This window comes from Oncorhynchus kisutch, linkage group LG6, assembly GCF_002021735.2.
Source record: "Oncorhynchus kisutch isolate 150728-3 linkage group LG6, Okis_V2, whole genome shotgun sequence".
Classification (NCBI taxonomy): domain Eukaryota; kingdom Metazoa; phylum Chordata; class Actinopteri; order Salmoniformes; family Salmonidae; genus Oncorhynchus; species Oncorhynchus kisutch.
In genome coordinates, this window is record NC_034179.2 from 16,097,919 (window position 1) to 16,111,072 (window position 13,154).

Consider the following 13,154-nt stretch of genomic DNA (forward strand, 5'->3'; position numbering starts at 1 on the left):
CACTGCCCCCTCTCATTGAAGCCACGAAGTTCAAGGCCGACTGCAGTACTGCTGGCATTGTTTGCCGAATACAGGATCCCCCGATTATAGGGAATGGGAAAATGGCAATTTTTGTGTAAATAAATACAAATTAGAAGATATTCATGGAACTAATAATTGCTTCTATTACACCAGATGTATGTCATTGAACCGATAAAAAAAAAATAATAATAAAATAAATAAATAATAATTGAAATTCCACACAGAAGAAGTTAAGGATAACTTAGTAGCTAATAGCAGCCTGCAGTACCCCGGTCGGCATTTAACTTGAGATACTCTGAGGGGCAGCAATGAGCTGGGACACGAGAGGTGTCCAGCTGCAACATCGTCCTTCAGGGTCTCTGCTGCCACCTACTGATATGTCATCTCAGTGCAGTGCATCTCTCTGGAAAAGTGGGTGTTTCAAAAGGAGTGGGCGTTTTTCAAAAGCAACCATATAATTAGAAATGGGGGTCTCGAAAGGTGCCACTCAACGTAATTTGGGTTATCGGACGTTAGTCACTGTCTGCAGATGACAGTAAGGAATTCCAGTTATGCAACAAGAAGGCTATTCACTCACTGTGAGCTGTTTTTGAACGTTGCCTACCAGTAGCCATGTATGTATGTAATGTTAAGTTCGTAAATGCTAGGTAACGTTAGCTACCTTGTAAAGTAAAAAAAATCTTTAATTTTACCATGTATTTTTTATTCAATCTTTGATAATAATAATTGAAATATCAAGTCATGGCAGTTTTAGTGTTTTTGAAATCCCCACTTTTCCTGAGACATGCACTGTCCCATTCCTTTTCAATGGCTGTGCGAAGTTGCTGGATATTGGTGGGAACTAGGAGACAGAGCATCTCAAACATGCTCAAGGGGTGACATGTCTGAGTATGCAGGCCATGGAAGAACTGGGACATTTTCAGCTTCCAGGAATTGTGTACAGATCCTTGTGACATGGGTCCGTGCATTATCATGCTGAAACATAAGGTGATGGCAGCGGATGAATGTCACGAAAATGGGCCTCAGGATCTTGCCATGGTATCTGTGCATTCAAATTGCCATTGATAAAATGCAATTGTGTTCATTGTCCGTAGCCTTCCCATACCATAACCACCATGGGGCACCACCGTTGACATCAACAAACTGCTCGCCCACATGACCCCATACACGCTGTCTGTCATCTGCCTGGTACAGTTGAAACCAGGATTAATCTGTGAAGAGCACAATTCTCCAGCGTGCCAGTGGCCATCGAAGGAGAGACAGTTACCACGCCAAACTGCAGTCAGGTCAAGACCCTGGTGAGGACAACGAGCACGCAGATGAGCTTGCCTGAGACAGTTTCTGACCGTTTGTGCATACATTAATTGATTGCACAAACCCACAGTTTCATCAGCTGTCCGAGTGGCCGGTCTGACACAGGTAAAGAAGCTGGATGTAGAGGTCCTGGGCTGTTGTGGTTGCACGTCATCTGCGGTTGTGAGGCCAGTTGGACATACTGTGAAGTTTGAAATGAAATGTTTGCTAATATGGCTGTTAATGGGGCAATTGATGGCTGCAACCACCAGACTAGTAATAGTAGTTTAAAATATAATACTACTTTTTTTAAAACAGTGGTGCACATTTATAAATGTATCATTCTATTTATTATCAATTCAGGCAATTTATCATATGGATTTTTGTTCATATAGCCGAGCTGGACCTATACATGAGGCCAACTTTACCATATTATCCTGGAGGCATACTTACACCTCCAGTCTCACTGTACATCCCTTCATTTGCGTGAATGATCTATTAACTTTAAACTAAGCAAAAATCGAATACAAAAGAACTTGTTTAGCATTGGTCTTCCATTCTAAACAAAATGGTTGCTACGCAGGCTGGTTAATGTTCTTCCCAGTAGCTAGCCAAATTCAACTAGGGGTGTGTTCATAAATTCAATCTGGATTGCAAGAGTGCACTTTTGGCATTGAGAGAACACCTCACTCTGACCATTTTACTTGCCCTTGCAGAGCTGGTCAGGCTGTTTTTATGTTATCCACAGCATTGGTGACTAACTGTGCTCCTGGCAACCATTTAATGAAGCTTTTTTGCGGACGTTTACTGACACCTCCCATATTCAAGGGGTGTTGAGAGTTCATAAATTCATCAGTTATTCTGCAATCTGGCACACTCAGATGTGAGTGCTCTGAAATCAGAGTAGATGGCCAGAGTGAATTTACGGCCGCACCCTAACTCCGTCACGTCAAACATTGAACCTGGAATGACAGTATATTAGCTGCATTTTCATTTGTTTGATGTTTTTTTCTATTGGCATTTATTTGGATATTTCTATGATCATGTTAGAAAGGTGATTTAGATTGGCTCAAAAAGTTGTCTTGTCTGGGCACCGTTCACAGAGATTGAAATTCAGAAGTTGGCCAGGCAGACAGTGAGGCTTATAAATGAACCCCTGATGTACCATACTAAATGCTGGGCTAGAAGCAAGGTGAAATAATGTGTGCGTTGAGAGAAATGTACAAGATATAATTCAGACAGGAACAAGGTATTCTTATGGAGGTGCAGTGATAATTCCCCGATTGGAACTGTTAGCAAGCAATTGCATAGGTGTGTCTGTGACGGCCAATACAGCACAGCTTGGAACACTGCTCGTCCAATCAGCATCCAGGATCCAAACAACCAGTTTAATAATTAAGCAATAAGGCCAGAGGAGGTGTGCTATATGGCCAATATAACACAGCTAAGGGCTGTTCTTATGCACAATGAAATGTGGAGTGCCTGGATTACAGCCCTTAGCTGTGGCATATTGGCAATATAACACAAACTCCTGAGGTGCCTTACTGCTATTTTATACCATGGCATTATTGAATACTTGTTTCTGATTGGCTTGAAGGGCATTCTAGTGTGCATTATTTTGCTATAACGCAAGGACCTGTATATCAGCAAGGTAGAATTCAATGGCTAAACAAGCAAGTATGTTTCTTTGGTTACCAAGGCAACTACTGTAGCTATCTATACTGAACAAAAATATATAAACGCAACATGCAACAATTTAAAAGATTTGACTGAATTACACTTCATAGAAGGAAATCAGTCAATTGAAATAAATTCATTAGGCCCTAATTTATGGATTTCACATGACTGGGCAGGGCATAGCCATGGGAGGGCATAGGCCCACCCACTGAGAATCCAGGCTCAGGCACGCATAGCTTTTCCCACAAAAGTGCTTTAAAGATAGAAATACTTCTCAGCACACCCCTCCTCAGACAATCCCACAGGGGAAGAAGCCCGGATGTCGGCTGTGGAGGTCCTGGGCTGAAGTGGTTACACGTGATCGATCTGTGGTTGTGAGGCCAGTTGGACATACTGCCAAATTCTCTGAAGCGATGTTGGAAACGGCTTATGGTAAAGAAATTAACATTCAATTCTCTGGCAAAAGCTCTGGTGGATATTCCTGTCGTCAGCATGTCAATGGCACACTCCCTCAAAACTTGAGACATCTGTGGCAATGTGTTATGTGACAAACCTGCACATTTTAGAGTGGCCTTTTATTGTCCCCAGCACAAGATGCACCTGTGTAATGTCCATGCTAATTTAATCAGCTTCTTGATATGCCACACCTGTCTGGTGGATAAACTGTCCACTTTAATAAATGGAACACTAGTCACTGGGGCTCCCGAGTGGCGCTGCTGTCTAAAGCACTGCATCTCAGTGCTAGAGGTGTCACTACAGACCCTGGTTCGATTCCAGGCTGTATCACAACCGGCTGTGATTGGGAGTCCCAGAGGGCAGTGCACAATTGGCCTAGCATCGTCTGGGTTATGGTTTGGTCGGGGTAGGCCATCATTGTAAATAAGAATTTGTTCTTAACTGACTTGCCTAGTTCAATAAAGGTTAAACATTTTTTTGAATAATGTTTACATATCTTGCATTACTCAACTCATGTGTATACTGTATCCTATACTATTCTACTGTATGCCCCTCTCACATTGCTCGTCCATATATTTATATATTCTTAATTGCATTCCTTTACTTAGATTTGTGTGTATTGGGTATATGTTATGAAATTGTTAGATATTACTGCTCTGTCGGAGCAATAACATATGCTAAACAAGTGTATGTGACCAATAAGATTTGATTTGAAAGAGATACCTAGTCAGTTGTATAACTGAATGCATTCAACTGAAATGTGTCTTCCGCATTTGACTGAGAGGTACGGGGGGCTGCCTTAATCGACATCCACGTCTTCGGCTCCCTGGGAATAGTGGAGTTAACTGCCATGCTCAGGGACAGAACGACAGAATTATCTTGGAAAAGGAGAAAAGCAAAAAATTTGAGTGAAATAAGCTTTTTGTGCGTATGGAAAAATTCTGGGATCTTTTATTTCAGCTCATGAAACATGGGACCAACACTTTACATGTTGCGTTTATATTTTTGCAGTGGTGGAAAAAGTACTCAATTGTCATACTTGAGTAAACTTGCTACCTACTTCAGTGGATGTTGAACATATTTCTACCTGCAAATGAGTTAAATTATAGCCATGGCATAAAAAGGATAATCAACTCTGCGCTCTATGGGTTTTCTGTAAAATAATGCAACTCTGTTTTAGCCAATCAGCATTCAGGACATGAACCACCCAGTTTATAATAAAAAATTGTCCATTTTATAACTGAAAATGTACACTTATTTGTGTAAAACTAACACTGAAATACAAATCAGACATTTCCTGGCTTCAAAACAGAAGTCCAAACTGGCTCAAAACACCCAGTTTATAATAGACCGTATACCATGTGTAACAGTACTCTTCTTGCGTTTTTTTAAACCTCACGTCAAAATCTAACCTATCTAGTACACTGGTAAATCTCACCCTACTTATATCAGATATATATTAGAATTGCAAATAAACGATAACTTGTGTGTTACTTGTTTATCTGTGAAGAGCCTCAGCCAAAGAAATCACCAATTTCGATAATAAAACGTTGTAGTGGCGCCCTCTTGTGGCGAAATGCGATATCGCCAGCAACGTCTTATCTGATTCTTCAACGGCAACCACGGCGAAGTTCTGAGATGGAAATCCAGCGAAGGATGATCCGTTCCAGAAGAACGGTCAAGGCACCACTGTAACAGTACTCTTCTTGCGTTGTGTATAATCAGTCATCGACACGGAACTCCAACATGTAGCACCCGTCATGTAGATTTATTCTGATAGGAACAGCACAAAATTGCACGTCATGCAATGCACGGCTCACCATCCAACTCTGCACTCACGCACGCTGGTTTGGTGCTTGTTCACTGGGCTAGTTACCAAAATAATACAATTACAATATACAATATATCTTTAACAGTGTACCTGATAGGAACAGCACAATATTGCACGTCATGCAATGCACGGCTCACCATCCAACTCTGCACTCACGCACTGTACAAAATATATGAACCCCCCCACCAGACACAGTAAGTTGCTAGCTAGTACTGGCGGGAATTCTTTACAACAAAATGCACAACAAATATTCTCCAAAAACCGCTGCATCTTATGAGTGATGTTCGAATAACATTTACAAACAATTTGATATAAATGTTACATTTAAATCATCACTTGAGAGTATACAAATCACTTTTGACATGCAGTGCTTTTGCAACCAACAACTTACCGCTGGTTTGGTGCTTGTTCACTGGGACAATTCTAACATGAACATCCTCCCTCGTAAGCAAGCTACGCAAACCAGCCAATAAGATGCCATGTTGAGTAGGTGAAGGCAAGACAAACTCAAACCAAAAACCCATTGGCTTAACAATAAAGTGGCAAGGGGAATCACCAATATTACCCTGTTACACATGTCTATGAAAAAACATTTAATTTTACTGTCTAATTATGTTGGTAACCAGTTTATGTAAAGTCTAATCAACGAGGGGCTATGCGTTCTATAGAAAATAATGAACGACGTGGAAGGTGTGTTCCACAGAAACGCTAGTGGAGTGGAACGAATCTTCCACGTCGTTCATTAGTGTCTAGTTTGAGAAAAAGATGCCTCACAAGTCCTCAACTGGCAGCTTCATTAAATAGTACCCGCAAAACACGAGTCTCAACGTCAACAGTGAAGAGGCGACTCTGGGATGCTGGCCTTCTTGGCAGAGTTCTTCTGTCCAGTGTCTGTGTTCTTTTGCTCATCTATATCTTTTTTTTTATTGGCCAGTCTGAAATATGGCTTTTTCTTTGCAACTCTGTCTAGAAGGCCAACAACGTGCCATTGGAACACAGGAGTGATGGTTGCTGATAATGGGCCTATGTACGCCTATGTAGATATTCCATAAAACAAATTGTTAGTTTCCAGCTACAATAGTCATTTATAACATTAACAATGTCTACACTGTATTTCTGATCAATTTGATGTTATTGTAATGGACAAAAAACGTGCTTTTCTTTAAAAAACAAGAACATTTCTAAGTGACCCCAAACTTTTGAACGGCAGTGTTTTAAAAATATTTTTCCCCAAATTGCATCTCTACACTTCTAAAAAAAATATATTGTTTGTTTGTAGAATGAGCAGCGATGCTCCTCGGAGTGTGAACTCTGTGGATTTGGAAACTACAGGTGCTCCTGAGTAGAATGGAGCCTAATTTCACTGGGACATTGTGTGCTGTGCAATATGTATATGTGCAACATGAAAAAAGTACTGAACATTGTGCAATAGGAATGGGCTAATTAAGAAAGGGAAAGGGGGATACCTAGTCAGTTGTACAACTGAATGCATTAACTGAAATGTCTTTCGCGTTTAACCCATCCCCTCTGAATCAGAGAGGTGCGGGGGGGGGGGGGGGGGGGGGGGGGGCTGCCGTATAGTATAAGTATCTTATAATCATGACTTCAAAAAGGTTGTTCCAATATGAAATTTAAGTTGATTGGCCACTCTTTAAGGGCAATAGGTATTTATTGTTATTCAGCTGATAGGTCACTCTTTTTAAGGGCTGCAAATTGAGCAGCAACGTGTAGCTCTGTTGGTAGAGCATGGCCCCTGCAGCGGTAAGGTGGTGGGTTCGATTCCCACGGGGGACCAGTATGAAACAAATATTCAAACGTATGCACTCACTACTGTAAGTCGCTCTGGATAAGCGTGTCTCCTAAATGACTAAAATGTAACGCTCCTCTGGCTGTAAACTCTGGATTTGGATACTAGAAGTGCTCCTGAGTAGAATGCACCCTTTGTTGACCATTTAAGCCTTGAAATAATAATAAATCGCATATAAATACTTGTAATTATTATTGATATGATAACTAGTATAAAATATGTAATTGTGCATATTTTCTATCTTCGCCCTAATTATTCGTTTACAAAGCATACAGGTCGGAACTCATATTCTGAAAGATTGTTTTTAAACTCGTGACCCGGAAGTACTTAGTTATTCTTGCCTTCGCAGTGGTCTAGTTATCTACGTGTATTTCAGGAATATCTTTTGCCCCATATAATAGTCAAATGATGACTAAATTACAATATCTGAATGTGTTTCTAACTGAGCGTTTGATGCAAGCTGCCGAGGAGATACTTGGAGTGGTCGGAGACACGATCTCCGAGTACCAGGAAGAAATAGCTCGGACGAAGAGAGAGAACCAATACCTGAAACGACACTTGATCACACCGGTCCTACCTGGTATGTAGACTACTGCACTTCCCATTTACACGAATTATCTAGATAGCTAGAAACGTGTTATATTGTATTTTGACTCAGTAGGGCAGAGAGAGACCGTGAAACCCTAACCAAATGTAGCAGCCTGAGCGGAGTCCCCAAATTCGAATTTTCCGGAGAAATCGGAAGTTAGGTTGAAAATACTGTATCCTTGACAACCGGAAACATTAGCTGCCCTTCAACCCGGCGGAGAGCGTTGACTCCCACACCACCCCTCGATCCTACCAACTCGTTCGGAGGACTCTCCGTTGTCACGTTTTGCTGACACAGTTTAGAGGTTGACTTCCAGAAAGTGGCTCGGGGATCAATATACCCGTTAACTTCGGGACACTTCGTGACTTGAATGATGCAATTCATGTAACACTTTTAAATAATGAAAGAACATGAAATTCAAATGAACGAGATTATACTTTATTTATTTTAAAATGGAGGCCCATTGAGACCAAGGTCTCCCTTGCAGGGGTGCCTGGCATCTTACAATTACAAAACAAAATCACACAGGAAATACACCAGAAAATGTAAATGCAAAGAGAATACCCCAAAATATATAAACCTCAGTAACAGTTTAACATTACATTTGGGAGGTATTTCATCATTTGGGGTGGCAGGGTAGCCTAGTGGTTAGAGCGTTGGACTAGAAACCGGAAGGCTGCAAGTTCAAACCCCCGAGCTGACAAGGTCAAATATGTCGTTCTGCCCTTGAACAGGCAGTTATTGAAAATAAGAATTTGTTCTTAACTGACTTGCCTGGTTAAATAAAGGTCAAATAAATTAAAAAATATATATTTTTTACATGTGTCAAATGTACGTCACATAATTAGGCACACCTCTCTTTTCTTTTTTTGTGAAATTGCAATCAGATCTATCTGTAGACTGCAGTAACTACACACCGTGCCCACTGCCATTGAGGGTACTTGTAACAGTACGACGTTCATTAGCATTACTTCACTACATACCACGCCCTCAACCATTACTCTAGCTACGCTATATATGCAAAAGAATGTGGACACACATTCAAATGAGTGGATTCTGCTATTTCAGCAACACCCGTTGCTGACAGGTTTATAAAATCGAGCACACAGCCATACAATCTCCGTAGACAGACATTGGCAGTAAAATGAGTGTGGAAGAACTTGACTGGCCTGCACAAAACCCTGACCTCAACCCCATTGAACACCTTTGGGATGAATTGGAACACCGAATGCGAGCCAGGCCTAATAGCCAAACACCAGTGCCCGAAACTAACTAATGCTCTTGTGGCTGAATGGAAGCAAGTCCATGCACAATGTTCCAACATCTAGTGGAGGGCCTTCCCAGAAGAGTGGAGGCTGTTATAGCAGCAAAGGTGGGACCAAGTCCATATTAATGCCCATGATTTTGGAATGAGATGTTCGACGAGCAGGTTCCACATACTTTTGGTCAAATAGTGTAGCTGGTACACACTAGCTAGCTAGTTGGTAGACACTAGCTAGTGGGCATAGGTGCCGTGTCCATTAGGCTAAAGTAGCCCCAATTTGAATTCAAATTTTAAAATGATATAGCCTAATTAGCCTAAAATCATTCAAAATAGGCTACTACACCAGGAAGCATGTTTTGGCCGCAGGCGTTCATTAGCTTCTGTAAAAATAAAAAAAAACCTTGCCTACGTTTGGAAGGGCCCCCAATTCAGGCATCGTGGGCGGCAAATACCAAATAGATGATTGTTGAGTTGCAACTGTCAGTAAAAAGTAGAAAAGTCCAGCTAGGCATATCATACAATATTTCAAAATACAATTGCCAGAAAACAGTTTGGAAAGCAAATGGCTATTGATGTAAAGAGAAGACAATGAAAAGACTCTAATCTGTCTTTTAGTTATCAAAATTCAACTTAATTGAGCGAACAGTATAGCCTATCTTATTGGCACCAACGGAGAGCATCGGCAACATCCCCGGTGAGTTTGCATATTCACTCCTTATCATTGTTGCTTTAGTGCCACTTCATATTGTATTTTCTGACAATAATATCCTCCTCCAGGTTAGATGGGTGTCATATTGTATTTGGGTCTCCCTATTATTCATCTGTTTGTATCCAGTCATATTAAGTGTAGAAGAATGGCATGAAATGTGTTTATGAAAAGGCAACATTTTTCCTGTGCAAAGAAATAAGAAACATATCTGATATAGCCTGGGGGAAGGCGTGATATGGGATTCAGCCAGAGACATAGATATTCCATTCCCAGAACAAGCTAGCTAACTCAATGGTGGTCTTGTCAATCAAGTGTCAACAGCTGTCATTACTTTCATTGACGTCAAGTATTGTCTTCCTTTCCCCAGCTCCTCAGCCCATTGTCTCTTGGGTCTCAGAGCAGCAAACTCCCCCTGAGCAACAGCGCTGTGAGCAGGAGTGGAGCTCTAGTCTGGGGCAGGAGGACACAGAGTCCACACAGATTAAAGAGGAACAGGGTGAACTCAGGACCCGTCAGGAGGAAGAGCAGATTCAAGGGCCGGAGGCTGATACCAAAGAAGACTCCATAACCATTCCTCCCTGTGTGAAAAGTGACTGTGATCAGGAGCCACCTCAGCCCACACATTTTCTCCAAACTGTGGAGAACAGAGAGAAGTACTCTCTACTGACCAACACAACTGGACAGATCAAAACAGAACCTGATGGAGAGGGCTATGGAGTATCACTATCAGAACCAACCAGTGACTCCCCTCAGTCTCAGCCCCTCTCTGCAGTAAATCCAGACTGTTCTAGAACACAGAGTGAGAACACTGAAAGTGTACCTGATGTTCAGAGAGATCCAGAAAGGAGACCAGAGGAGGACACCCAGACACACTCATGTACTCAGTGTGGTGCCGTGTTCTGTGAGCTATCCCAACTGAAGGCACACATGCTGTCCCACACAGAACCACACAGTGGTGACACTAGTCACAGGCAAATCCTCTGCACAGTCTGTTGGAAGTCATTCACCTCTACCAGTTACCTCAAGGTCCACCTGTGTTCTCACAATAAGGAGAAGCCCTTCCACTGTGGTGTGTGTGGCAAGAGTTTCAGCTACTCAGGCAGGTTCAGGGAGCATCAACGCATCCACACGGGAGAGAGACCGTACCGCTGCCACGTGTGTGGTAAACGCTTCAACCGGTCTACCCATCTGAAGACCCACCTGAGGGTCCACACGGGGGAGAAACCCTACTCCTGTCCTGTCTGTGGAAAAGGGTTCAGTCAGTCCAGCCAGATCAAAGGACACCTCAGAACTCACACCCGAGGAAGGTAGGAGAACGATGCCTTGGAGTGGAAAGACCCCATGAGTCGATAGACGGAGCTTTCTGTTCTCACAGTGCCCAGCTTTTAGGAAGAGAAAGGGAAAGACATTACTTCTCTTCAATGCTACTAATTCTACGTACACTACATGGCAAAATATGTGGACTCCCCTTCAAATTAGTGGATTTGGCTATTTCAGCCAATCCCGTTGCTGACAGGTGTATAAAGTGTACTTTTAGTTGACTTTCAAAGTGACACCATCATAAGATGCCACCTTTCCAGCAAGTCAGTTTGTCAAATTTTTAGAGCTGCCCCAGTCAACTGTAAGTGCAGTTATTGTGAAATGGAAAAGTATAGGAGCAACAATGGCTCAGCCGCGACGCGGTAGGCCATACAAGCTCACATACGGGACCGTTGAGTGCTGAAGCGCAGAGTGGTTGCAACACTCACTACCAAGTTCCAAACTCTGGATGCAACGTCAGCACAAGAACTGTTCGTCGAGAGCTTCTTCATGAAATGGGTTTCCATGGCCGAGCAGCCGCACACAAGCCCAAGATCACCATGCGCAAAGCCAAGTGTGGGCTGGACTGGTGTGAAGCTCGCCGCCATTGGACTCTGGAGCAGTGGGATCGTGTTCTCTAGCATAATGAATCACGCTTCACCATCTGGCAGTCCAACAGACGATTCTGAGTTTGGCGGATGCCAGGAGAACGCTACCTGCCCGAATGCATAGTGCCAACTGTAAGGTTTGGTGGAGGATTAATAATGGTTTGGGGCTGTGGAAAGCCTCCCCAGCAGAGTGGAGTCTGTTATAGCAGCAAAGGGGGACCAACTCCATCTTAATGCCCAAGATTTTCGAATTAGATGTTCGACTAGCAGGTGTCCCCATACTTTTGACAATGTAGTGTATTATTGTAATACTAGAGGACTATAGAATGTATGATGTTTTGCAGACTAACTGAGGCACCTCATGTCTGCATTGAGTTAAGAGAGCTGCTCTAATACAATGCTATGAAAAGACTTGAATGCATCTCCTCATGTATCACTAGGTTACACTAACTATGTTTCAATTGGAGCTGGTTGGTCTCCTTGCAAACAAACTTTCTCTGTCAAATTGATTAAGCATTTGTGGGAACATTTACTTCTGAATGTCTGAGAAAAAAACACATCAGGTCAATGTTAGCTGGAGTGACTAGTGGGACTATTGTTACAGACAGCCCATCCTCACCAATGTTGTTATAAAACCATGTTTGAACACTAGATGGCATATGCTTTAATTATGTCTCCTTCACAAAAGTGTTACAGGTTTCAATGCCCTCACAGGTTGCCAAGCAACAGCCTGAAACCCAGAAACAGAGCTATTGGTAAGTTTATGCATACGTTCAGAATCTATGATGACTCTATAGCAACAACAAAAAACTTCCCCAATGGGTCTCCTTTTCTGTGTGAATTTGGTGTGGTTACTAGGGTACCATGCAATAATAGAGCACACCCCAATACTGTTAATTCTGGCTCGATATACACCCAAATGTATACATGTATGACCTTTGACCCCCCCCCCCAAGGTGGGCTCATAAAGATGTCATTACCATTCAAATTGCTTCATACGTCAATATGTGATGTATTCTAAAGTTAAACACATCAAATGGCCTTAGTTTGAGAAGATTATTAGTTGATAATTCAAAATGACATCTCATACCCTCAATCCTGTTGGCCCAACGAACCGCATAACGTTCATAACATTTAGTTGTGTTACAGCCTGACTTCGAAATGGATTAAATCATGTTTTTTCTTACACATCTACACACAATACCCCATAATGACAAATTGAAAATGTGTTTTTAGACATTTTTGCAAATGTATTGAAAATGAAATACAGATCAAATTTACATAAGTATTCACACCCCTGAATCAATACTTTGTAGAAGCACCTTTTGGCAGCGATTACAGCTGTGAGTCTCTAAGAGCTTTCCACACCTGGATTGTGCAACAATTGGTTGTTGATCATTGTTAGACAACCATTTTCAGTTCTTGCCATATCATTTAAGTAGATGTGATTTAAGTAGATGTAGCCCTTTCCTAGCCCTTTCCTAGATGTAGATGTAGCCCTTTCCTGCATTCAGTGACCAAAAGAGCCCTCTTTGGCCTCATGGCTACAATCTTATTAATATTTTGCATAATTGAATAATTAATAAAGATTTTTATTTTA

General features: G+C 41.9%; 1 protein-coding gene across 1 annotated transcript; it reads left to right on the forward strand.

The window, feature by feature from the left end:
- Window positions 1-7,413: 7,413 nt before the first annotated feature.
- Window positions 7,414-13,154, forward strand: LOC116374348 (zinc finger protein 287-like). The gene is made up of 2 exons (XM_031826280.1): window positions 7,414-7,665; window positions 10,015-13,154. The coding sequence occupies exons 1-2, from the start codon at window positions 7,491-7,493 to the stop codon at window positions 10,956-10,958; spliced, it is 1,119 nt and encodes a 372-aa protein (XP_031682140.1). The 5' UTR covers window positions 7,414-7,490; the 3' UTR covers window positions 10,959-13,154.